General features: G+C 59.3%; 2 protein-coding genes and 1 long non-coding RNA gene across 7 annotated transcripts in view; 2 read left to right on the top strand and 1 right to left on the bottom strand.

Annotated features, from left to right (window-relative positions):
• Upk3a (uroplakin 3A) overlaps positions 1 to 12,616 on the bottom strand; it is a 26,138-nt gene extending 13,522 nt beyond the window's left edge. The window contains exons 1-6 of one of the 3 annotated variants that reach the window (XM_048354059.1): positions 10,297 to 10,407; positions 9,567 to 9,722; positions 8,533 to 8,812; positions 6,411 to 6,493; positions 5,991 to 6,123; positions 4,545 to 4,719 (exon numbers count right to left, since the gene is read on the bottom strand). In XM_048354059.1, coding sequence (XP_048210016.1) covers positions 4,560 to 4,719; positions 5,991 to 6,123; positions 6,411 to 6,493; positions 8,533 to 8,812; positions 9,567 to 9,722; positions 10,297 to 10,348 — 864 coding nt within the window. In that variant the 5' untranslated portion in view covers positions 10,349 to 10,407 and the 3' untranslated portion in view covers positions 4,545 to 4,559. Of the gene's footprint in view, positions 1 to 4,515; positions 4,720 to 5,990; positions 6,124 to 6,410; positions 6,494 to 8,532; positions 8,813 to 9,566; positions 9,723 to 10,296; positions 10,415 to 12,497 lie in introns of those variants that run through there. The other 2 variants (XM_048354064.1, XM_048354050.1) reach the window with 2 other exon arrangements.
• LOC125357285 lies at positions 8,107 to 22,131 on the top strand. The gene is made up of 3 exons (XR_007212109.1): positions 8,107 to 8,245; positions 20,219 to 20,223; positions 22,120 to 22,131. It is a non-coding gene; the product is annotated as an uncharacterized LOC125357285 (long non-coding RNA).
• A 132-nt stretch (positions 22,132 to 22,263) lies between these two features.
• Kiaa0930 (KIAA0930 ortholog) overlaps positions 22,264 to 24,577 on the top strand; it is a 47,032-nt gene continuing 44,718 nt past the window's right edge. For 2 of the 3 annotated variants that reach the window (XM_048354009.1, XM_048354000.1), the window contains exon 1: positions 22,264 to 22,638. In XM_048354009.1, coding sequence (XP_048209966.1) covers positions 22,425 to 22,638 — 214 coding nt within the window. In that variant the 5' untranslated portion in view covers positions 22,264 to 22,424. The remainder of the gene's footprint in view (positions 22,639 to 24,577) is intronic. The other variant, XM_048354016.1, reaches the window with a different exon arrangement.

Genomic DNA, 24,577 nt, shown 5'->3' on the forward strand with positions numbered 1-24,577 from the left:
GCGCGGCGCGGGGCCCCGAGGTCAGCACGCGCCCCGCTCGCGACTCTGCGGACGCCCCGGGCGCCGGTGCCCAGCTCCCGCGGTGATGCGAGGACTAGCGGAGACCCTGCGCGGGCGGCCTCGCGCGGGTACGGCCCGGAGGGGGTCAGGGGAGCCCTCCGCCGGGCCCCCTCCGTGCTCCCACCCCGATCCCGCTCTCCCCCCCGGCCCGCTCCCCCCCCCCCGTGATCCCTCCCAGGGGCCCTCCCCTCCGGGCCCACTCCCCTGGACACCCTCTCTGGGGCACGCCCTCCCCGCCCCCTCCCCTAGACTCCCTTCCCGGGCCCCCTACTCCGTGCTCCCTCCCCCCACCCCCCACGATCGCTCCTCCGCCTGGGCACGCAGGACTTTTCCTCCTCAGGGTTTGCTCAAAGACCACTTTCTCTTCCCAGCCTCCCGGGACTGCCCCCCCCCCCCCAAGCCCGGAGTTACTACAGAATTGTTTAATTGAGAGTAAACCTGTCCCCTTCTCACCCTCCCCCAGCCCAACTGAGAATAATTGCGTTTTGTGACCATAAGCTGGTCTTAGAAATTTCAGCATCCTGTAAATTGGAGGTGTGGAGGGCGGTGGGCAGACCAAACACCTAGCACCGGAGAATGAAGGCCGTTTTGTGTAAAGGCCTCCTCTGCCTGAGCATGTCACCTGCGTTCCTTCAGCAACACCTCAGAGCCATCCTAGGAGGACGCAGGGCATTCGTGGCTCACACCTGTAACCCTAGCTACTCCGGAGGCTGAGATCTGAGGATAGAGGTTCCGAGCCTGACCAGGCAGATAAGGCCTAGAAGCCAGAAGTGGAGCTGTGGGTCACTGCCGTCCTCGAGTGGAAAAAGCCGAGAGTGTGATTCAAGCCCCAGTACAAGAATACTACTTCTCTCCCGGAGAGAAAGCTGTTTTATTGCCAGACACACACACACCCATCACAACACAGAGCTCCACAAGCAGGGTGCTGGCCAGAATAAAACAAATCTTCCACCCTTGAGCCACACACTACATAGATATCCGAGAAAGCACCACCTAACCTTGTGCTTCGGCTTGTTAAATGGACTGCTGAAAATATCCAAGAAAAAGAAGCTAAGTGCTTTAGAGCCTGTCTCACTCCATTCACACTTATACCCATAACAAGTTCCTGCACAAACTGCTTGCCGCCTCTCTGCAGGTTTGCAGGAAGGAGTGTGAAGCCAGCCCGGGGCAGAGGTGGGTGGTGCGGTGTAGCTAGCAGGATGGCTTTGATGGTAGAGAGGAGGGGGCAGCTTAGCACCTTGGGAAAAATCTGTCGAGGGACAGAAAATACCTCTAAAAAATAATAACCGCCCTGGGATCGATCACCTGCAGTAATCGAAGGATAATTACCTACAGTGACCAAGCTGTGCCCTAGAGCGGGAGGGACCGTGAGACCAAATCAGATGGCTCCCCTCCTCCCAAGGCAGAATTGAAACAACGACCGAGCCAGTAGCTGGTGGCTCACACCAGTAGCTACCCAGCTACTCAGGAAGTTGAGATCTGAGGATCATAATTCAAAACCAGCCCAGGCAGAAAAGTCCAGGAGACTCCAATTCACCAGCAAAAAGCTGGAAACGGAGCTCTGGTTCGAGAGGGAGGGTGCCAGCTTTGAGTGGAGAAAAGCTAAGCGAGAGTGGTATGCGGGAGGGAAAGGTCTACACAGGGCAGGTGGGTTCCAGTCGTGACCCCCCTTTTACAAGTGAGGAAACTGAGGCACTTCGTCCATCCTGGCTTCAGAGAAGCTGTGCTTTACTCATGGGGCCACCAGGGAGCTGAGGCCGTGGCCTTCACAGCCAGAGAGACTGTCTTGCTTTTCAGTGTGGAGAGAAGCACACATGCACAACACACTCGGGTACAAATCCATGGAACGGGCTTGGGAGCTTCCCTAGAGCAAGAGCACGGGGCTCCGGAACTAGTGAGCTCAACACGGATCATGGGAATGAGGAAGCTGCCGAGGAAGGCAGCTTGGTGGCGCCTCAGAAATTAAACAATTTCCCTGTGACCCAGGAGTTCCACTGTTCGGTTGATAGTTAAAGAGGTAGAAACAGGTGTTTAAACAATAGCCAAAACGTGGGAATGTACAGGAGAAGATGCGATCCATCCATGCAGTGGCGCCTTACTCTGCTACGAAAAAGGAAAGAAGCCCTGATCTCAATAAAATACGACTCTACTTGAAGACATGGTGCTGGGGCTGGGAGTAGGAAGGAAAGGAGGGAGGGAGGGAGGAAGGAAAATAGAAAAGAGGGAGGGGGAGGGGGAAGAAAGGGAAGGAAGACAGGAAGGATGTCAAGTCAAAGAAGGCAGGTACACGGGCCACATGCTGTTTGATCTCCTGTATATGAACCTGCAGAATAGGTAAATCTATAAAACTAGAATGCCACCGTGGTTGCTAGGGGCAGGGAGAGGAGAGACGGTGAGGGCTAACTAGGCATGGGGTGGTAAGGACATTTCAGAGCTGTATTTCAGAACACGTGGTGCATGGACTAACTGCATTTGAAATGGTTAATTTGGGGGAGTCTGGAGCTGGCGGCTCACATCTGTAATCCTAGCGACTCAGCGGGCTGAGAATCACAGTTCGAAAGCCCATGAGACTCCAATTAACCACCAAAAAGCTAGACGTGGAGGTGTGGCTCAAGTAGTAGAGGACTAGCCTTGAACACTAAAAGCTCAAGGACGATGCCAGGCCCTGGGTTCAAGCCCCAGGATCTGCACACACACACACAAAGTTAATCCTGGGCTGAGTGTATTTGGCTCAGTGGTGAAGTGCTTGCTTCTTATTCTTGAGCCCTAGGTTTAATCCCCAGTATAATTCATTTGCTTGTTTGCTTGTTTTTTTGCTTTTGTGTTTTGTCATGGGGCTTGAACTCGGCCTGGGTGCTCTTTTGCTAGCACTCTACCACTTTGAGTCACAGGTCTGCTTCCAGTTTTTTGGTGCTTAACTGGAGAGGAGAGTCTCAAGGATGTTCCTGCCTGGGCTGGCTTTGAATGGTGATCCTGGGCTCTCCGCCTCCTGAGCGGTTGGGATTACAGGGGTGAGGCACCGGCGTCCCGACGGTTGCTTGTGTTTTCAGACCTGGCCTCGCTATGTAGCCCGGGCTGACTTGGAACTTGCATTCTCCTCGCCACCGCCTCTGTGCCCTGTGCGCCCAGCCCCTAGAATCGGGGAAGAAATAGAACAGGCTGAGTTTAGTTGCGCATACCCATAATACCAGCCCTCGGGAGGTGGGAGCAGGGAGGATTGCAAGTTCCAGGCCAGTCTGGGCTACAGGGCAGGACCCTGTCTCCAAAACACCAAAAAAGAATGCTAATTGTATGTTCTGTGAACTTCACCTCAAATACAGGACAAACACAGGCACCATCGTGCACAGAGGACAGGGCTCCGGGCGGCCGTGCCCTGGGCGGGTGTGCTGGAGAAGGGCTGCGAGGCCGCCCCCCTGGGAGAGGGCACGCAGAGACAGAGGCCCAGCGAGCTCCGCCCAGGCAGACGCGGTCTTGAGGACACCCGGTGCCAGGCCGCATCGAGCCCAGGGCCCTTTCAGGGGCTGCGCCCTCTCCTCCACTCTCTGGGCCATGCAGGCTGCTCCCGCCGCCCCTCTGACCCTGCTGCCGGACTTGGGGCTCTGCTCCCCGTGGCTTTGCTCCTGCCTTGCCCTCCGCCCCCCACCCCCCGGCTCTGCGGCCCCTCAAAGCGCCGGCTGCCTGGGTCGGCGTGCCCTAACAAAGCACTGCACACCTACGGCACGGTGCAAAGGAAATCTGCAATCCTAGCCGCTGGGAGGCCGAGGTTGGGAGGATGGCAGTTTGAGGCTAGGCTGGGCATCGGAGCTCACCGAGACCTCATCTCAACAGAGAGGTGGGCACGAGGGTGCACACCTGTTACCCTAACTGCAACAGGAAGCCTGACACAGGCAGATCAGGCCCAGGCCAGAAGCAATACCATATGAGGGCCTCACCCGCCCCGCCCCAGCCCTGCCACTCTGGGGCTACAGATGTCTCTGGGGGACCAGGAGGGCCCTATCACCCTCTGTGGTCTTTTCTGTACGGACGCCGACCCGAGGGCCTAGGCTCATCCCAAAGGCCTGGCCTCTCTGTGCCAGTACTCAGGGCCTGGGCACTCTCCCTTAGCATTCCCCACTCAAGGCTGGTGCTCTGCCACTTGAGCCACACCTCCACTTCCGGCTTCTTGCTACCTCATTGCATCTCCGAGAATCTGCCCTGCGTTTGCCCTGGCTGGCTGCACACTGTGATCCTGAGACCTCAGCTTCCTTCCTGAGTAGCTAGGATCACAGGTGTGAGCCCCTGGTGCCCGGCTCCACCTCCGTGGTTCCGACGATGGTTCCCCCACCTTCTCCTCCCCGATAACACGCGCGGCTCGTCCTCCGCGCTGCAGCTTACAAGTGAACGTGTTTTCTGGGAAAGGTTTTATTCAGCGTCTTCCTGCCGCGGGCCGCCCCCCAGCCTGCATCGCCTGCCGTCTGGTCAGCAGGTGGGCGGCCGGCAGGGGCGAGGCGGGGCGAGGCTCAGTCCGGGAGCTTGCTGGAGTACACCTCGGCCCTGTCCAGAGGCGGCCCCCGGTTCACAGAGGTGTAGGAAGGCTCCGAGGTCCCCAGGGGCTTGGGGACGGCCTCCTGCGTGATCTGAGAGTCGTGCGTGGTCTCCCCGGCAGAGCCGCCCATGTCCCTGCCCGAGGGGGTGGAGAGAGCCGCCATCAGGGGAGCAAAGCAACCCAGCCTCCTCCTTCCAGGTGGCGGGGGACCCTAGCACCGCGACACTGCGTCCACGAGATCTGTCAGCCTCTCGGGACTAGGTGACTAAGCACTCGCTTCTCCGTTTTTCCTGTGAGCTGGACGGCGAGAGGTCACGGCACGTGTCCCCAAAGCACCGAGACAGTTTGGGGAGACGGACCAGGAGGGACATCTGCCTCTGAGGACGCTTCGAGCCCCAGGAAGGCTTCCCGGGGCAGGAGGCAGCCGAGCCGGGCCTGACGGAGGGCTGGGAGTCCAGCAGGCGGGGGCCGGCACAGGTCGGAAAGGGAAGGTGAGGGGGACAAAGGGGGGAGCTAGGAGGTTGGGGGTCTGTGGAGAGCGATCAAGGAGGAGGGAGGGACAGCACCACCCTGACGCTCACAAGTTCCGGCAGGAGGCCCCTTGGCGAGCCATGTCACTTTGTCATCGGCGTTTTGTGAAGGACGCCCTGATCTCCCCCACCCCCACCCCATCTCCGTGCTTCCCCCACCGTGCCCTACCTGGCAGTTCAGAGAGGCAACTCTACCTGCTCGCCCACCCCCACGGGGACCCCTCTCCGTCCTCAAAGCCCCGGGGGAGGCACAGGTGACAAGAGCACACGACTGGATTCATCCTGGCCCAGCTCAGTCTGCGATGACGGACCCCTCCTCCAGGAAGCCCACCCGCAGGCCCTAGGCAGAGCCTGCCCCCTCTCTTCTGGGGATGCCAGGTTTGATCCGTACGCCATTCCGCCTTTCCCGGGGTCATGGGAGTCAGGAGACCTGGGTTTGAATCCCAACTCCTAGGCTGTGACCTTGGGGCACCCAGCCTCAGTTTCCCCACATGGATTGCAACTAGGTGAGTTAAAGAACGAGGAAAACGGAGCACCGAGGGCCTCGCCTTTACGTGACCTTCACCGCTGTACGGGGTTGGGACGCACCGCCTGCCTCCCAGCGGCAGAAAGCGAGGGCTACCCCAGCCATGCTGTCCAGGGGTGCACGGTGGCACACGTCACGACTGAGAGTCGTCTCCTCGCTTTGCAGCGCTTCAGCTCAAACCCGGGGCCCCCTGCCCTCTACGCAAGCGGAACCCCAGCCCGAGAGCTGAGATCCAAAGGCACCCCTCCCTGGGGAAAGGACGTGAGCTCGAGGTCCCGAGGCTCTGACTGCTTGCTCCAGATCCACCCCCACGAAGGAAGCCAGCTCCCGTTCCCACCCCGGCACTCACACGAAGCTGAGGATGATGGCGCCCGCGAAGCCCACGAGCAGGAAGAAGGGCAGGGAGCCCAGGATGGACGTGATGACGATCATGCCCCCGCTGCGCCGGCCGGGCCACGTGTCGATGCTCAGACAGGAGGCGGCTGCGGGGGACCACGGCCCGTTACTCCACGGTGACGCCCGGCCCGCGCCAACCAAGGAAGACAGGAGGGGACCATTCACGTGAAGTGTGTGAGCCCGCCTTCCCGAGTAGCTGGGATTGCAGCCTGAGCCACCAGCGCCCGATCCAGCAAAGCTGTTCCAAAGGCGTTGTACTCACAGGCCAGCAGCGGAGGTCGCCAGGAGACCTCCTCAAGTGACAGCTAATCCGTGCCGGGCTCTGCCCTCCCGGGCCCCTTGAGAATCCCCCGAGCTCACTGCTATCACTTACGCCGGTTAGTGTAGATGGGATCCGACCATAGAGTTTGGTCCTCTACCAAGCCTGTGGACATGTTGACCAGGACATACTTGAACCTAGAAGAAGAAAGAACAAGATTTCCATCCATCCACTCACCCGCCCACCCATCCGTCCATCCATCCATCCATCCACTCATTCAGCTATCCACCAATCCATCCACCCAGCTACCCATCCATCCATCCCTCATCCATCCATCTATCTACCTTGGCTCAGGCAGTATCCCATCTACCCATCCATCCATCCACCCAGCTACCCATCCATCTACCCATCCATCCACCCATCCATGCACCCATTCGTCCACTCACTCATCCATCTATCCACCTGCTCATGCATCCACCTATCTACCTTGGCTCCGGCAATAGGAGGGAGAAGGACCACAGAGGACCAGGAAGGGGGATTTCCAGGAGGCAGCTATTACGTGGCCTCTGGACAACAGAAGCACGCTGGATGTGACCACATATTACCCTATGGGTCCTTCTCCAGCTTGGCTGTACCTCCTCGAGGAAGCCTTCACGGCCGGGAGCAGCATCTCCAGGTGGTCCTTCTGGAAGGACCCTGTTGATCTTACAGAGCACACGTATCTCACTTGCTAGGTGTGGACTCACAGCCTACCATGGCAGATCTGCCTTGTGCTATTCCAAGCCTGGTCCCTGGGATCACAAAGGGACCATCGCCATCACCAGCCCCACTGTCCTGGGGTCAAAGCTACATTTTAGGTGCAAGAACCCACAGACAAGTGTTGTTCAACAGGAAAGAAGTAGAACAGGAAAACCAGCCATAGCTACTAAGACCTCCTGCATAAACACATTACAATGAGGGATATAGTCCAGTGGCTCATCTTAGAAAGCGCGGAGATCTGAGAATCATGGTTTGAAGCCAGCCCAAGTAGACAAATCCTAGAGACTCTTATCTCCCAGTAACCACCAAAAAGCCAGCAGTGGAGGTGTGGCTCAAGTGGCAGAGTGCCAGCCTTGAATGAAAACGCTAAGTACTGGCACAAAAACAAAAACACAAAAAAAATGGATAGTCTGAGGACTGAAATATATACAACTTATAGTTTATTAAGACTTAAAATTTGGGGGCTGGGAATATGGCCTAGTGGTAAAGTGCTCGTCTTATATACATGAAGCCCTGGGTTCGATTCCTCAGCACCACATATATAGAAAAAGCCAGAAGTGGCGCTGTGGCTCAAGTGGCAGAGCCTTGAGCAAAAAGAAGCCAGGGACCATGCTCAGGCCCTGAGTTCAAGCCCCAGGACTGGCAAAAAAAATAAAAAGACTTAAAAATTTTAAAAGACCCTAGGGGGTTAGGCATGTAGCTCAGTAAAAGGGCATGCATTGATTCCTAAGCAACACACACACACACACACACACACACACACAATGATATTATCCCAGCACTCAGGAGGCTGAAGTAGGAGGATGGGAATTGTGAAGTGTGTGTGTGTGTGTGTGTGTGTGTGTCTGTGTGTGTGTCTGTGTGTGTTGGTCCTGGGATTTGAACTCAGGGACTAAGGTTTATCCTTTAGATTTGATTGCTCAAGACTAGCTCTCTACCACTTTGAGCCATAGCTCCATGTCCAGCATTTTTGGTGGTTAATTTGAGAAAAGAGAGTCTCTTGGCCTTTCCTGCGCAGGCTGGCTTTGAACCTCGATCCTCAGATCTCAGATCCTGAGTAGCCAGGATTACAAACATGAGCCATGGGTGCTCAGCTAGAACAGGAAACTCAAGGCCAGAGTAGGCTCCATAGGCCGTTCTAGGCCAGCCTGGCTATGCGGTGAGACCTCATCTCTGAAGAACAAAACAGGGTACGTGACTTGCCCCTCTGTGCTGGGCCAGCTGTGCATACTTTAGAAGGAGCAGTGTGACTTTACAGATGGCAAATCTCAGGATTTGCTTGCTGCACGCAGCAAGCCACGCAGGGCCCCTGGGAGCTCAAGCTCCACTGTTGCCAAGGAAACCAGCACTGCCTGCGGCGGCGGCCTGGGATGGTCCCAGCACCCAGCTCCGGCCTTCCCCCCCCCCCCCCCCGCCCCCTGGGCTCTTGCAGAGCTGAAGCCGGGACGAGGCGCTCTCCATCCCTCCTCACACCCACCTGTACGCTGTGGCTGCTGACAGAGGTGGGTTGCAGAGACCCCGGAAGTTGGGGTCCCAGAGACAGGTCCCATTGTCGCCCACCCTGACCAGGTAGGCGCTCAGGATCTCGGAGGCCTGGGTCACATCCCCAATGGCATCCAAAGTGGGCAGGTCACCGCAAGGGGTCAGGTCAAAGGCCGCAGCTTTGTAGGGGCCTGTCCTCCCGCCCCGGGTTTGCCGGAAGGTGGCACTCAGTGGCAGCTTGCTGTCGTCCTGCACAGAGGCGTTCCAGGAGCTGGCTGCAGAGGCAGTGTGGGGAGTCAGGACCCAGCTCTGCAACACTCACTCAGCCGATCAGCTAACGCCCCTGAGCCCTCCTCTCTGCCTCAGCCCTGATCTGGGTCCTGGGGTCAGAGCCCTGTACTGGGTCTTGTCCTTACGAGATGGGTGCTTTCGGGCAACCCATTCCACCTCACTGGACCCAGACTCCTGTGAAATGACAGAAGAAGTTCTCCCACAGATGTGGGCACAGGTAGGCAGTCAGGATAGGTGTGCTGAGAGAATAAACTGTTAGAAATGGGTGGGAAAAGGTGTCATTGGGTTCCTTCCCTTGGAAGCCCCAGATTCCTCTGAGTCCCCGGGCTTGGCTTCCCTTAGGCCGTCCTGAACCATCTTGGGAAGCTTCTGGAAGGACTTGAGCCTGGGAACTACAGAGACCTGGATTTGTTCTCCAGCTCTGGGAGCACTAGAGAATTATTACACACACACACACACACACACACACACACACACACACACCCCTTACCATCCCAGCTTGGATTCTTGCTCTGTGATTCCTGCTGTGTGCCAAGTGCCTGACACAAGATAGGTACTCAGCACTAGTTAGGTACTTGGCAATTGCCAATTACTTCCCACTCTGGATGCCAGGCCAGATGTCTGGGACCACAGCCCCCATTGGGAGAGTTCAGCTGGTTATGGGGATGGAACGCACCCCTTCCCGCCTCCTCCCTGCTCTCTGTGGACACAGACCATTCCAGAAGAAAGCATTCTTACCCGAGTCTGCCATGGCGTAAAGATAGACCTCATAGGAACCGGTGAGTGGCTCCGAGCTGTCAAACATACACAGGGGCTTTTCCAAGGCCACAGTGGTGAGGGTGGGGTTGTTGGTGGCGAAGGTCACACTGGCCAGTTGGGGCTTGAGGTTCACAGCTGCGGGGAGGCGACGGGGACGGGAGCTGACCCGTGTCCCCCGCATACACACATTATCACCCCCCGACACACACATGCACATTATTAAGCACAGACCTTCTTTCCCCCACGGGCCACCTCATTCCCATTTATGAGAGGAAGCTCATAAATGTTGGCGGTTGCTAGCCAGATGCCAGCGGCTCACACGTGAAGTCCTAGCTACTCAGGAGGCTGAGATCTGAGGATGGCGATTCAAAGCCAGCCCGGGCAGGAAAGTCCATGAGACACTTATCTCCTATTAACCACCAAAGAAAGCCAGAGGTGGAGCTGAGGCTCCAAGGGGTAGAGAGCACCAGCCTTGAGCAATGAAGCTCAGGGACGGCGCCCGGGCCCTGAGTTCAAGTCCCAGGACCAGCACCAAAAAAAGAAAGAAAGAAAAGTAATACTACTACGTGATGCTGATAAGGACAGCAGCCTCGCTTCCCCGCGCACGGATGGGTGGTGGGAGGAACGGGTGATGTCGGGTCCCGTCCAGGCTCCTCGGAGGCCTCCCTGGGAGGGTCAGGCACCACCCCGGCCTCCGTCCCGCTCTTACTCGAGCTCAGCCGCAGGCAGCAGAGCGCCAGCAGGGCCCAGAGCAGCGTCATCTCCCGGGACCGTGCGCGGGCGCGCGGCGCGGTGCGGTGCGGTGCGGCCGGGCCGGAGGGCTCCCGGCACCTGGCCTTCCCCGCCCCGCGGCGGCCCACCCAGGCCTCCGGCGGGCCCCGCCCCGGCCGCGCCGGCCAATCCGCGGCCTTCTCGCGGGCGATTTGCATGCCTCCGCCCCCAGGCCACGCCCCTGCTCGGCTGGCCGGCCGCAGGCCCCGCCCCCCGTCCTTGGCGGTGAGTGGGGTTTAATGAGACTGTTTCCAGGGGCGCCGATTCCTTGCACGCGTGGGGCGCCCACCGCGTGCCGGGCGCCGGGAAATCTGGAGGCCTGGGGACGCCTGGCTGGCCAGGGAGGCCGAGGAGGGGCAGGCACGCAGCGCGGCAGGTGGTCTCCCCGGGAAAGCCGAGGGTCCTGTGGCCCAGGCCAGGGGGGCTGGGGAGGGACCAGCATGGCGTGCCCAGCATGACACCGACCCTGAGCCCCTTCCCATCAACATACTCACCCTCAGGAGTGACGGGGTGCTCGCCCCACCTCGAGGGTCCTAGACGGCTCCTTCCAGCATCAGGAACCTGGGCACATCTTCAGACGCGCCTCAAATTCTTTTTACATTTGAGACAGGAACAAGTCAACAGAGATGGGCAAAAGCGAAAAGGGAAAACCAACAAATTCGGCAGAGACGACATAGCCACTTGCAGAAAAAGACTACTGGAGCCCATGGAAAGGTGTTTGCCTGACTTCTCCAAGAATAAAGACATCAGACAGGAGACCCCCCCCCAAAGCTGACTGGTGAATCGCTGGCAGCTGGGGGGGGGGCTGGGGGGATAACAGTTCTGACGACTGAAATGCTGTGGGCTGAGGTTGTTGAGACCCAGGTTCTCACGATAGAGTGAGGGAGGTTTGGAGCCTTTGTTTAAATGTTTAATTAATTTCATTATGGAAAGAATAACTTTTGTTTTTACTTTTGACTACTAAAAGGGCCAATATCTGCTCCCCTCCACCACCACCCCCCACAAGTGCAAAGAACAGCAGGTGAATTTGGTCCCAGGACCCTGTGGAGGGCTGACAGGGCCAGTCCAGGGAGCCAGGACCAAAGAAGTACTCAGCCTCCCTAGCAGCTATGATTATAGGCACAAACGTAACTTCTAAGACTTAGTGATGCTAAGTGTGAGGCTCAGAACTAGAGCACTTGCCCAGTGTTCAAGAGGCTCAGCCAGCACCATTAAAAAAAATAAATAAAAGGCTGGGAATATGGCCTAGTAGTAGAGTGTTTGCCTCACATATATGAAGCCGTGGGTTTGGTTCCTCAGCACCATATATATATATATGTATATATATATGTATGTATATATATATATATGCCAGATGTGGCACTATGGCTCAAGTGGTAGAGTGCTGGCTTTGAGCAAAAGGAAGCCAGAGACAGTGCTCAGGCCCTGAGTTCAAGCCCCAGGACTGGCAATCAATCAATCAATCATCAATAAAAAGTTGGGAGGTGGGCACCGGTGGCTCACACCTATAATCCTAGCTATTCAGGAGGCTGATATCTGAGGATAATGGTTTGAAGCCAGCCTGACCAGGAAAGTCTATGAGACTCTTATCTACAGTTAACCACTAGAAAACTGGAAGTGGCGCTATGGCTCAGAGTGGTAGAGTGCTAGCCTTGAGCAAAAGAAGCTCAGGGACAGCGCCCAGGCCCTGAGTTCAAGCCCTACAATCAAAAATTAAAAACAACAACAACAACAGGGGCTGGGAATATGGCCTAGTAGTAGAGTGCTTGCCTTGTATCCATGAAGCCCTGGGTTCGATTCCTCAACACCACATATATAGAAAAAGCCAGAGGTGGCTCTGTGGCTCAAGAGGTAGAGTGCTAGCCTTGAGTGAAAAGAAGCCAGGGACAGTGCTCAGGCCCTCAGTTCAAGCCCCAGGACTGGCAAAAAAAAAAAAAAAAAGGCAAAAGGAGAATTCTGTGCTCTACCCTCTCTGGTCCTCAGTTTCCCCTCTGTAAAATAGGGCCCAGGTTTGATCTCCTGGAAGCTCTGATGTGCAGACTGGAGGGTCAGATGTTTATGTTGGGCCCAGAAAATGCCCCAAAATATGAGCTCCTGAGCAGAGGTAGAGTTTTCCTCCAAGAATTTTTATGAACATACATTTCTGGTTTTACGATTGTTTGCAAACCTGAGCGTGCTCAGAGGCTAGCTGGGTGATCTTGACTCTAGCCTTGGACTAGAATCACTCACGAGAGAGATTAGGTCCAGAAACATGCTGCCTTTCCTAAGATGAGAAAAACAAACACAAGTCCTCTCATCTCTGTTTTGCCCAGATAGGAAGAGAATGCTTGGGGCGAGATGTTAACATAATAACTCTAAGAGCTCAAAAATGTTCTAGAAAAAAACCCCTTGGCCTCCTCAGCGGGACTCACTTCAAAGCCTGCTGGCTTTTGCTTGGCATTTCTTAAACAGGAGAGCCGCCCGGGGTGGGGGTGGGTGGGGGGACTAGCTGTGTGTGGTTGCTTTGCCGGGGACCCCAGGGCTGGTACCCAGGACCTCCGAGGCTGGGCTGCGGCTCAGCGCAAGATGGAGGCCTGGGTTCCGTCCCCGGCATTGCAAAACAAAGGAGGCGGTCTTGATCCTGCCAGTGCCTCCCGGCAGTAGCCAAACCTCTGTGGTAAATCGCGAAAGCCTTTGGGATCGGTTTTCTTTTCCCTTTTCGATTTGGCGCCTTCGGGGTTTGGAGACACCCATCTGACTTCAGCTCTGCTCCTGCACCTGGCATGGTCAGATCTCCTGTGTGAACCCTGGCCCGGAGAGGACATGCCTGCCCCGCCTGGAGAGCAGGAAGTTCGGGGCGGTGAAAGGTTAAGCAGAGTGCAGCCCTTCTCGGGCCTCCTCTGGCTCTGGAACGTGGGGAGTTTATGGGTGGAAATTCTTGACCCTGGAACATTTCTTCAAGCACCACAGAGGCCCGGCCCAGTAAATGTCTACACAGTCTTTCTTCAGAAGTCCCAGAGGCCGTGAGGAGTGCTCTCTCGCTGGTGCTCCGGGCCGGGTGCCCCGGGCCGCTCTGCCAGGTGCCTGTAATCCTAGCCATTCGGGAGGCTGAGAGCTGAGGGTTGAGGTTCCACACAGCCTACAAATCCAAGAGATCCTTACCTCCATTTAACGGCAAAAGGCTGGAACTGGAGCCGTGGCCCAAGTGCTAGATCAAAGCTAAGCAAGACCAAGAGACCCTGCGTTTAAGCCTCAGTAATAGCACACCCCTCTTCCCCCCCAAAAAAAAAAATAAGAGAGGAAAGAAAGAAAGGGAAAGAAAAAGAAAGCCACAGCTGTAGCCCTTGGGGGACACGCGTCTTGCCTAGGATGCAAGGATGCTCACATCCCTCTAAGGGACCCCACCTTCCCCCACACCCCACGTTGACATTCCCAGCTCCCACCCTGCAGAACACACCTCCTCGCGGTGCCCCCGCCACCGCCGAGGGCCGTGGTTGAGTCCGGGATGTGGCTCTCACTCAGCTTTCTTCTTGTGAGGCTGGGGTGGCACGGTGCCGGTGACAACCCCAGAACGGGGGCCCCGAGGCTCCCAGGCACCGCAGAGCACACGTGCGCCCCTGTGTTGGATGAATGAATAGATGAATGCTTGAAGTGGCATGCACAGACGAGCGAGGGCTCTGCCCGGGTGCCACAGTCATCGAGCACAGATACTCTAGACAGAGCCATGGCGTGATCCGTGCAGGCCGTTCCCGGGCCGAGGGGAGGAGTGAAGACTCCAGGTGAATTGTGCGTGTGTGTTTATCCGTGCTAGGGCTTGAGCTCAAGTCCTGGGCGCTGTCCCTGAGCTTTGCTCCTCGAGGTGGGCACTCTACCACGTGAGCCACAGCTCCACTTCCAGCTTTTTGGTGGTCAGAGCTAATAGTCTCATGGACTTTCCTGCCTGGGTTGGCTTTGAACACTGAGCTGATCCTTCGATCTCAGCCTCCTGAGTAGCTAGGATTGTAAGCGCGAGCCACCAGCACCCAGTTGATGGGTGGGTTTCACAGGCTGAGTCAAAAGGTCCTTGTTGGGGCGGGGGGGGGGGGTTGGATGTGAGGTTCCCACAGTGTGGCCAGCGCGGCCAGGAAGACGGAACCCGAGGGCTTTGAACTGAGAAGAGGGCTGGCAGGGGCAGGACTTCATTCCCTTGGCACAGTGAAGGGCTGGAGCCCAGGGTCCGATCTCAGCGCTGGCCCCACTCCAGACAGCATCTGATCCGCTGCCGAGTCTTGAACAAGAGCCACATTCCGGGAGCCGCGTCTCCCACTCGCTGGCGGATCCTTGCACGCGGTAGCAGGTGACTCACCTTACAACCTGACCATCATCCACGCGCCCCCCCCCCAGTTCCCCCCCTCCGCTGTCACATTCCACGCCAGGCACTGGGAGGGGGGCCCAGGGGGCCCTGCGAGGCCGAGGGGCCCGGGAGAGGGAGCGGGTCAGGCCACGACCATCCCTGCCCCAAAGGCAGGTGCGGCAGGTCAAAACTGGTTTGTCCGTGTCTGGAATGAAGTCCAGATTAGACATTAATTTTTCCTTATCTGTGAGTCTGGAAGTCTGGGCGCCTTCCCACCCCCAGCCCCTCCTCCAGCCTCTGCGGGCTGGGCACCACATTCTCACCCCGCGCGGGTCACAGGTGGGCCGGTCGCCCCCACGGGCCCCCGCCTGGAGCCAGCCTGGCTCCTGAGCACCACGCTCTGGCCCTGCAGAAACCAGAGGTGATCCATGTCACCCCTGCCTTAGGGAGGAGAAAAAGGGGGTGACAGTGCCACACTGACTGCCCCCCAAGTCCCCCTGACCCTGGCTCTGTGAGCTGTGGTCCATTGAAGGCACTTTCTGGGCTCCTGGGGGCACTTGTGGACCGGAAGGGTGGGTGGGTGGCCCTGAGCAGTGGCTGGAATTGGGGGTCTGGATTCCAGGGCTCCAGCTGCTTTGAATGTTGGACTGCCCACCCCCCCCCCCCGCTTTAACCGTCCAGGCCACTGCCCAGCAGGATGCAAGGAATCTCCCAGAGACAGCTGATCCATCCACCCCTTGGGGTCTGAGTGGAAAGAGCGAGACCCAAAGGGGAGAGCTGCCCTAGTTACCTAGTGAGGCCCCAGCAAGGCTCACCTAAATCCTGCCTCCCTCCCTCCATCCCTCCCTTTATTTATTTATTTATTTATTTTGGTAGTGCTGAAGATTTAACTCAGAGCTTTCAGGGCTGCAGTCCCCCGGCCCCCCTCCACCCAGAGGCTGGGATTATAGGCAGGTGCTACCATACCTGCATGGGAACTTCAGGTTTTGACCCACTTGATTTCCTGATGATGACTCTTTGGATTTAGGGATGTCCCCTGTCCCTCGTAGGTTGGGGAAGAGGAAGGAACAGGTGGAGAAGGTAGAGATGGAGACTGAGAGAGAATTTGAACCAGGGCACTAATCCGGGCCACCAATCTGGGCCCCGTCCGGTGCCGTTCATTTAACCTTGTCTGCTTTGTGACCCACCCAGGCAAATCCACTTATCCTGCTATTCAGTGGACTCCTGGAGCCGGCTGTCCCTTAGGGATGTGGACAGAGAGAGGAGGCAAGCCAGGGTGAGAAGTGAGAAGCAACAAGTCCAGCACCAGTGGCTCCCATCTGTAATCCCAGTTACTCAGGAGGCTGAGATCTGAAGAGCAAGGTGCAGAGATCCACAAATCGGAGAGACTCTTGTCTCTGATTAGGCCCCCGAAAGCCACACGAAGTGGCGGGGTGCCAACCGTGGGCAAAAAAGCCACGCAAAAGCTCAGGAGGCCTTGAGTTCAAGCCCCAGTTGTGGCCCCCATACACACAGCGGGTTGGGGTTTGGTTATATGTACATTGGGGTGGGTGCTCCCCTTTATTGTGGTATGTTCAAACATTAACTGTGTTCCATGGACTGGGCGCAGAGGTTTCAAGGTCGGCCTGGCTTCTATGAAGCTCGGGCGCTGTGGACCGGGCGTCTGAGCGGCCCTCTAAGCACAGCGTGGACCCGGCTGGACGCCGCCCCGCAGGGCCGGGCCACCCCGCAAACGCGTTCTGTGCCGGACAGGTCGTTTCCGTGCCCCCCCCCCCTCCGGTGTCTTTCTTCAAGTTGTCTTTGCTCCCTTCCCCGGTGCTGTCATCATTTGGGCAGGCGGGGGTGCGGCTCACGGGGCGGGGCGGGGGGAGGGCGCCGGCCTTGAGGAGCAGCGCCCGCCCGGCCCCGAGTTCAAACCCCAGCACCGGCACAGGCAGAAAATGAGCACGGAAAATCGCCAGGCGAAACGCAATGAAAGCTGTTCCTTTCCTAAGGCTGCCGGAACAAATGCCCACACTGGGGTGCGGAGGCGCGGGCGGCGGGGGGGGGGGGGCCTCCGCGTGGAGAGGCGCGGGGTGCGGAGGCGCGGGGCGTGCGGGGCGCCCCCGTGGAGAGGCGCGGGGTGCGGAGGCGCGGGGCGTCCGCGTGGAGAGGCGCGGGGTGCGGAGGCGCGGGGCGTCCGCGTGGAGAGGCGCGGGGTGCGGAGGCGCGGGCGGCGGGGGGGGGGGCCGGGGCGCCCGCGTGGAGAGGCGCGGGGGTGCGGAGGCGCGGGGCGGGCGGGCGCCCCCGTGGAGAGGCGCGGGGCGTCCGCGTGGAGAGGAGCGGGGTGCGGAGGCGCGGGGTGGCCGGGCGCCCCGTGGAGAGGCGCGGGGTGCGGAGGCGCGGGGCGGGCGGGCGCCCCCGTGGAGAGGCGCGGGGTGCGGAGGCGCGGGGCGGGCGGGCGCCCCCGTGGAGAGGCGCGGGGCGTCCGCGTGGAGAGGCGCGGGGTGCGGGGCGCCCCGTGGAGAGGCGCGGGGTGCGGAGGCGCGGGGCGGGCGGGCGCCCCCGTGGAGAGGCGGCGCAGCGCGGGTGCCCGGCGCCCCCTGGCGGCCGGCGCGGGGAGAGCCGCTCGGCCCCGCCCCGCCCACCGGGCCCGGGAGCCGGAGGAGAAGGGGGGGGGGGGCTTGTGTCCCCAAGCTGCGAGAGCTGGGGAAACCGAGGCCGGGCACGAGGAGGGCGGTGTGCGAGGCCACGCCCGCTTTGTGAGTGATCGCCGCCGGCCGCGTGACGGGGCGGGGACGGGGCGGTGGGGGGGAGGGGGAGGGGAGGTTGGGGGGAGGGGGAGGGGCGGTGGGGGGGGAGGGGCGGTGGGGGGGGAGGGGCGGTGGGCGGGGGGGAGGCCGGCCTGGCAGGCCCGCGCCCGCCGCGCCCGCCCAGCCTTCCCTCCTCCTCCTCCTCGGAAGCTGCGCCTCTCGGTGGCTCGGTCACAGCCGCACCGCAGCTCGCTCTGTCTCACGCCCCCCCTGGGCGCGCTCGGGCCGGGTCGTGGCCGCCCTGGCGTGGGTGCGGCGGCAGCCCCGGGTGCCGAGCGCCTCGGTGCTCAGCTCCTTCCCACGTGTCCGCCGTCCCTTTGCCTTCCCGGCGCGCAGTTGACTTCCATCTCTCACCCCCGGTTGGAAACACGATTCTGAGCTGGGGGCCGGGGCTCGCTGCCCTGATCCCGGCTTGTCAGAAGCGGAGATGGAGGATTATGGTTTGAGGCACCCGTTCAGTGACACCTCCCATCAACCTGTGAAAGAAAAACAGCCTGGCGTCCCAGACACCAGGACATGCCCACGGGTCGGCAGAGAGGGCCAGAGGCACGGCTCAAGTGGTAGAGCACATGCAAAGCTCTACATTCAAACCCCAGCACCCCGAAGAGAAAGCAAAACAAGAAAGATACAGGTGTGCAGTTGATCCAAGGCTATTTATTGACACTTCTCCTCCCCCGCCCCCCTCCCCCCCCCAAGACTAGGGCTAAATTCAGGGCCTTACACTTGTTAGGCAAGTCACCTGAACCATGCTTCCACCAAGGTCGGTTATGTTTTTGAAAGGGCCTTGTGTTTTTGCTGGGGCCAATCTGAATTCTGATCCTCCTATTTTTTTTTCCAGTCCTGGGCCTTGAACTCAGGGCCTGAGCACTGTCTCTGGCTTCTTTTTGCTCAAGGCTAGCACTCTACCACTTGAGCCACAGCGCCACTTCTGGCGGTTTTCTAGGTATGTGGTGCTGAGGACTCGAACGCAGGGCTTCATGTATACGAGGCAAGCACTTTATCACTAGGCCATATTCCCAGCCCCTGATCTTCCTATTTATACTTCCTCGTATTAATTGGTTGAGATGGGATCTTGCACTCTGTGTCTGTGTGCGCGCGCCAGTCCTGACACTTGAACTCCAGGCCTGGGTGCTGTCCCTGAGCTACTCTGCTCAAGGCCAGCACTTTACCACTTGGGCCGCAGCTCCACTTCTGGCTTTCTAGTGATAAGAGTCTCACAGACTTTCCTGCCCGGGTTTGGCTTCTAACCACAATCCTCAGATCTCAGCTAGGATTACAGGTGTGAGCCACCAGCGCCCAGCTTGTGAACTCTCTTTACTCACAGTGTTTATTGAGTTTCCGGATGGCATCCAGAGGCCTCGTGGGGAGGCTGAAGGCAGACAGGTTACACACGCAAGTGTGTTCCACAGCAAGGGCAGTGCCCGTCCACTGCCGGTGAAGGCTGGGCGTTCGTGCTGCTGTCTTTCCAGGACAAAGGAGGAATGGCAGGTGTTGCAGGGAGGATGAATGGTCCACATGGCGGAAATCCTCTCCGAAGCGTTTCTTTAGAACTCTTTACGCTACAAGCAGCGGTGTGAGTCAGAAGTACAGTCTCCTGTGATAGGTTCCCCACGGGGGTGCTTGCTCTGCCTTTTTCTCCAACGAGGGTCAGATTTCAGGAAGGGCAGGGGAAGCGGCGGTATTCTCTTTCTATTCTCTTTCATGGTCTGGTTTGAAGGCAGAGGGGGGGCTATGGGAGCAAGCCTAGAGCTGGGCAGCAGGTAAAGAAGATCGAGGTGTACGCGTATGCTCGCGTGCGCATGCGTGCAATCATCAGAGGGCCCTATTTCTGAGCCTGCTCTCCGGCTCTGTAGTGCAAAGCACCCCACTTTGGGGGCAAGACCCATTTCAGCCAGCAAGCTGGGGGTGATGGTGTGGGGCTGCGTGCGGTGCCAGGGATTCCGGAGGCAGAAGGCGGGAGGGTCAGGTCTGAGGCTGGCTCTGGGCTAAAACAGGAGACCCTAAAGAACTAAAAGAGAGACGGGCTAGCGGTGTGGCTCATCTGGTCGAGGCCCTGCCCAGCAACTGCAGTACTTCAAGGCCCTCAGTTTGAACCTCAGTACCAAAAAAAGAAAAGAAGAAAGAAAAAATCCAGGTGCCTGTGGCTCACGCCTGCAATCCCAGCTACTCGGGAGGCTGAGATCTGAGGATCATGGTTCAAAGCCAGCCGGGGCAGAAAAGTCCCCGTGAGACTCTTATCTCCAGTGAACCACCAGAAAAAAACAAAAACGGAAGCGGCACTGTGGCTCAAAGTGGTAGAATGTTAGCCTCGAGCAAAATGAGCTCAGGGACAGTGTCCAGGCCCTGAATTTTCAAGGTCCACGATCGCCTCCCCCCAGACCCTCCCCCCCAAAAAAAAAGGAGAGGAAAGAAAGAAAAGAAAGGTTCGCTTGCAATGCGTTTTCCCTACCTCTAACCCATTAGGCTCTTCTTTCAGGATCTGTGAAACCTTTATTCACACCAAGGTATCAGTGCCTAATAATAATATTAAGGTTAGTTATTTTCTGGGCAATTTTAGCAAGGATCTATTTTTAAAAAATAAAGTCTAGAGTGTTGATGGTAACAATCCTGGTATCAGCTCAGGATGGGAAGACGTATGTGTGTTGGGAGGGTGTATGGAGAGGGAGTTTGGAGGAAGTGGGGGGAGGCAGCCCCTCTACCTCTGAGTGGGTAACAAAAGCCTGGTGGAGGGAGGGGCTCTTGCAAGCTAGACCTAGAGCTGGTGGATTTAACGTTCTGGATGCAAAAGAGGCCAAGAAACAGTGAGTTCAAGAGAGTAGAGGAGAAGCGTGCCTCAGAGAACAAAGTCTGAGCCAGAAGCAGCTGCCGCCACAGAGAACCCCAGCAAGCACAGCAGAAGACCTTCTGGGAGACGGGAGGAGGGCGTGCGAGGACCTGCCCCCCCCCCCCCCGCCTCCTGGGACACTGTGGACAAGCATGCGCTCACTGACCACGGAGGTGGCGGCTTAGACCTGACCCGCCCTGGAAACGGATGGTCCCCTAAGGACAAGCCGTAACAACTGGGACCTAATCAGAGTCTCAGGACATGAGGGGACAACCAGACCCCATCCAGTCCTATACCCCATTGTACAGGCAGCGACTGAGGCCTAGAGCCAGGTACGGGGGGAGGGGGGTGGGGGGGATTCTTGTGTTGAACTGGCAAGTTTTCTGGATCCCCTGGCCACTCAAAAAAGGGGAGAGGAGGGCTGGGGATATAGCCTAGTGGCAAGAGTGCCTGCCTCGGATACACGAGGCCCTAGGTTCGATTCCCCAGCACCACATATACAGAAAACGGCCAGAAGCGGCGCTGTGGCTCAAGTGGCAGAGTGCTAGCCTTGAGCGGGAAGAAGCCAGGGACAGTGCTCAGGCCCTGAGTCCAAGGCCCAGGACTGGCCAAAAAAAAAAAAAAAAAAGGGGAGAGGAACTGGGCACCTGTGGCTCACGCCTGTAATCCTAGCTACTCAGGAGGCTGAGATCTGAGGATCACAGTTCTAAGGCAGCCCAGACAGGAAAGTCTATGAGACTCTTCTTACCTCTAATTAGCCACCAAAAAACCCAGACGAGGCAGTAAGGTCACCAATTCCCTGGCTGAATACCTTTGTACAGAACTCTTTCTGTGCCTGGCCTGGAGTTGGACCCAGGCCCTGCCACTCAGAGTCAGTGGCTCAAAGCTCCAGTCAAGGTCTGAAGCAAGATCTAGGTCACCTACTTCCTGTTCCAGGAAGGTGCCAATACCCTGTGGTCCCAGCCTCTGGACTACCAGATGTTTTCTGGCAGGAATCTCTCCTCTGTTCTCCATTCATGGAGCCTACATTTATGTAGACATGCCAGACACTGGGAATACAGCTGTGCCAAAGACAGGCCTTCTGCAGAACACTTGGGCTGCTGTTCTGTTTGGGCAGCCATAGCAAAACACCCTAGACTGGTGGCTTTTGGCAAGTGACGTTGGTTCTCGCCTACCTTTGGGAACTTGGAAAGTGGAGGCCAAGGTGCTGGCTGGCTGGGTGTCTGCCGAGGCCTTTCTGGTTTTCACACTGCAGCCTCTGTGACATTACTTGGCTGGGGGAGGGGTCACTTCCTTTTTTTCTTTTTAATAAGGACATGGCTGTTGATCTCACCTAACCTTAGTTACTCCCTACAGGCACCGTGTCCAGATACAATCACGGGGGGGTGGGGGGGAGCAGGGTTTCTAACATAGGGATTTCAGGCCCCCACAAGGGTCTACTAAGCAGAAAACAAACCTTCCTCGGTGGGGGTCCGGGAGCATTTGTTAGGTCAGGAAAGGACATTTTACTGAGATAAAGTAGGGGAAGGGGATGGAGAGGAAGCGGGGTGACCGAGATGGAATGGCTAGTGAGTTACTGGGACCAGAAAGGAAGTTCTAGGATGTGGAGAAGAGGGGCCGGTCTGATGGCGATTGTGATGGCTCCTGACCTGGGAAGGGGGCCACCTGGGGGCAGACTCCCCGCTGCTGCCCTGCCAAAGTCCTCCTCACAGCACCGGTGTGGGGGTGCGGAGCTCGGGGTTGGAGGGAGACCAGGGCGAGCGGTGGGTAGAAGGGCTGCCCGGAAGTGGGCGGGGCCGTGGCGAGGCCAGGACGGGTCGTTGGGGGGAGGAGGCGGGGTCAGGGCGGGCAGAGGCGGGGTCTAAACGACGAGGGCGGGGCTTGGGTGGGGGCGTGGCCGGGCGCGCGGTGGGCGGGGCCGGGCGGCGGCGGGAGCGCGCGGACGCTGGCGGCGGCGGCGGCGGCGCGCAGTGCGCTCTCCTCAGCTGTGCTCGGCGGGCGGCGACGACGGCGACCGCGCACCCGGGGGGTGGATTGTGGCTTCACTGGTGCTCTCGGCGGGCGGCGGCGGGGCCGAGGCGGCGGGGCTCGCCGGGGATCCCCGCGGGCGAGGCGCGGGCGATGAGCCGGGGCCCGGCATGGCCTCCGCGCGGCCGCCGGGCCGGGCCTGCGCCTCCGCGGCCGCGCCCGCGGGGATCCGGGCCGGGATGCCCGGCCTCTCCGCCGCCGCTACGCTCTCCCCGGAGCCGGCGGGCGGCGCCGAGGCGGAGGAGCGCTCGTTGCAGCACATGCTGCGCGCCATAGCCGAGGAGCGCAGCCGCCTCCACCTGCGCCGCGAGGTCTGCGGCCTGGGTGAGTCGACTGGGGCGAGGCCGGCGGGGCGCGAGGCCGGCGGGGGACAGGGGCCGGCGGGGGGACGGGGCCGGCGGGGGGGCGAGGCCGGCGGGGGACGGGGCCGGCGGGGGGGCGAGGCCGGCGGGGGACGGGGCCGGCGGGGGGACGGGGCCGGCGGGGGACGGGGCCGGCGGGGGGGACGGGGCCGGCGGGGCGCGAGGCCGGCGGGGGGGCGAGGCCGGCGGGGGACGGGACCGGCGGGGGGGGCGAGGCCGGCGGGGGGCGAGGCCGGTGGGGCTCGGGGCCGGGGGGTCGGGGCCGGGGGACGAGGCCTGTCCGGGGAGCGGCGGCGGGCGCGAGGCCGGCGGGGGCCGGGGGGGGTCGGGGCCGGGGGACGAGGCCTGTCCGGGGAGCGGCGGCGGGCGCGAGGCCGGCGGGGGCCGGGGGGGGGGGTCGGGGCCGCGGGACGAGGCCTGTCCGGGGAGCGGCGGCGGGCGCGAGGCCGGCGGGGCCTCCGGCGCTGCCCGGCGCGCGCCTCCTCCGCGCGTCCCTGCGTGCCTGCGTCCCGCGAGTCCACCTCCGCGTATCTGCCGCTCTGCGTGTCCACCTCCGCGTGCCCCTTCCGCGCGTGTCCCCGCGTGCCCAGCTGTCACCGTGCCTCCCCGTGCGCGCCGCCCGAGGGCTCCCCGGCCCCGCACCGGGCTCTGCCTTGGGTCCCCGGGGCTCTGATTCTGATACTCAGAGCGGCCACCCTTGGCGTCTCTGCCGGGTCATTCGGGGTGTCTCTGCCTCTCCGGATGTTGTCCGGTCCCCTTCTTCCTCTTCGTGGTTCCTTCTCCAGGAACCTCTGGGGGCCTCAGTGCTACAGCCCGGCGTGTGGGCGGGAGATTGGAGGAGACACCGCCCCGTCTCCACACACAGGGCAGGGGACCTATCGACGAGGGTGCCCGGCCACATCCTCAGCTCACAGGGAGGGCCGGGTCTCCATTGCGGAACAACGAATCCTTTGTCTTCCTGCACCGGCCTGGCCAGGAACCTGTTGACCCTCGGCCCCCTGATAGCACCTACTTGGCACTGAGGGCGGCGCTGGCTGCCTGTCTGGGTGTGATTGTGTCCTTTGGAGATTCTAGGTGTGTGTCTGCCCGGTGAGGTGAGGTGTTGGGGCCTCTTATTGTTTGAAAAGGCCTGGGATTGCAGGTGTGGGTGGGGTCTCCTAGTCTGGCTGGGTGTGAGGTAATCTGCGAGGGATGGGCCTGTTCAAACCCAAGCCAGGAGGTCCCCCCTCCCCCATAGTCTCTGATTTGTCATTTGCTCCATGAAAAGACCCCTCCCTTCTTCACACTGAATGACTTCATTCCATGTTGTCACCCTCCCAATGTGAGCTGGGGTTTTCCTAGGCTGGGACAACTTTGCAGGTTCTACCAGTGCCCCTTCATTCACCTGGGGTGGGGGGGGGGGGAGCTGGCGCAAGCTCCAAAGGAGAAATTCATCCCCCACTGAGGTCACACTGTAGCTGCCCTGTCCCCATGGCAGCCTCAGGCACTCCAGACCCCTCAGTAGGCCACACCCTGAAGGCTGGGTGAGGGGAGGAAATTAATTTGAATTCTCTTCTTTGTAGCAGTTCCCAGTCAGCCTGCATAGAGTGACATGCTCTCTAGCCATGGATAGCAGGTGCTTTTTTTGTGGGTTTTTTTTTTGTTTGTTTGTTTTTTTGTCAGTCCTGGGGCTTGGACTCAGGGCCTGAGCACTGTCCCTGCCTTCTTTTTGCTCAAGGCAAGCACACTGCCCCTTGAGCCACAGCGCCACTTCTGGCTTTTCTGTGTATGTGGTGCTGAGGAATCGAACCCAGGGCTTCGTGCCTGCTAGGCAAGCACTCTACCACTAAGCCACATTCCCAGCCCCAAAGGTGTCTTCATTATAGTTTGGAGCTGAAATTTGAGGAGCCTCATTAATTCAT

The sequence above is a fragment of the Perognathus longimembris genome, chromosome 1, assembly GCF_023159225.1.
Source record: "Perognathus longimembris pacificus isolate PPM17 chromosome 1, ASM2315922v1, whole genome shotgun sequence".
NCBI classification, from domain to species: domain Eukaryota; kingdom Metazoa; phylum Chordata; class Mammalia; order Rodentia; family Heteromyidae; genus Perognathus; species Perognathus longimembris.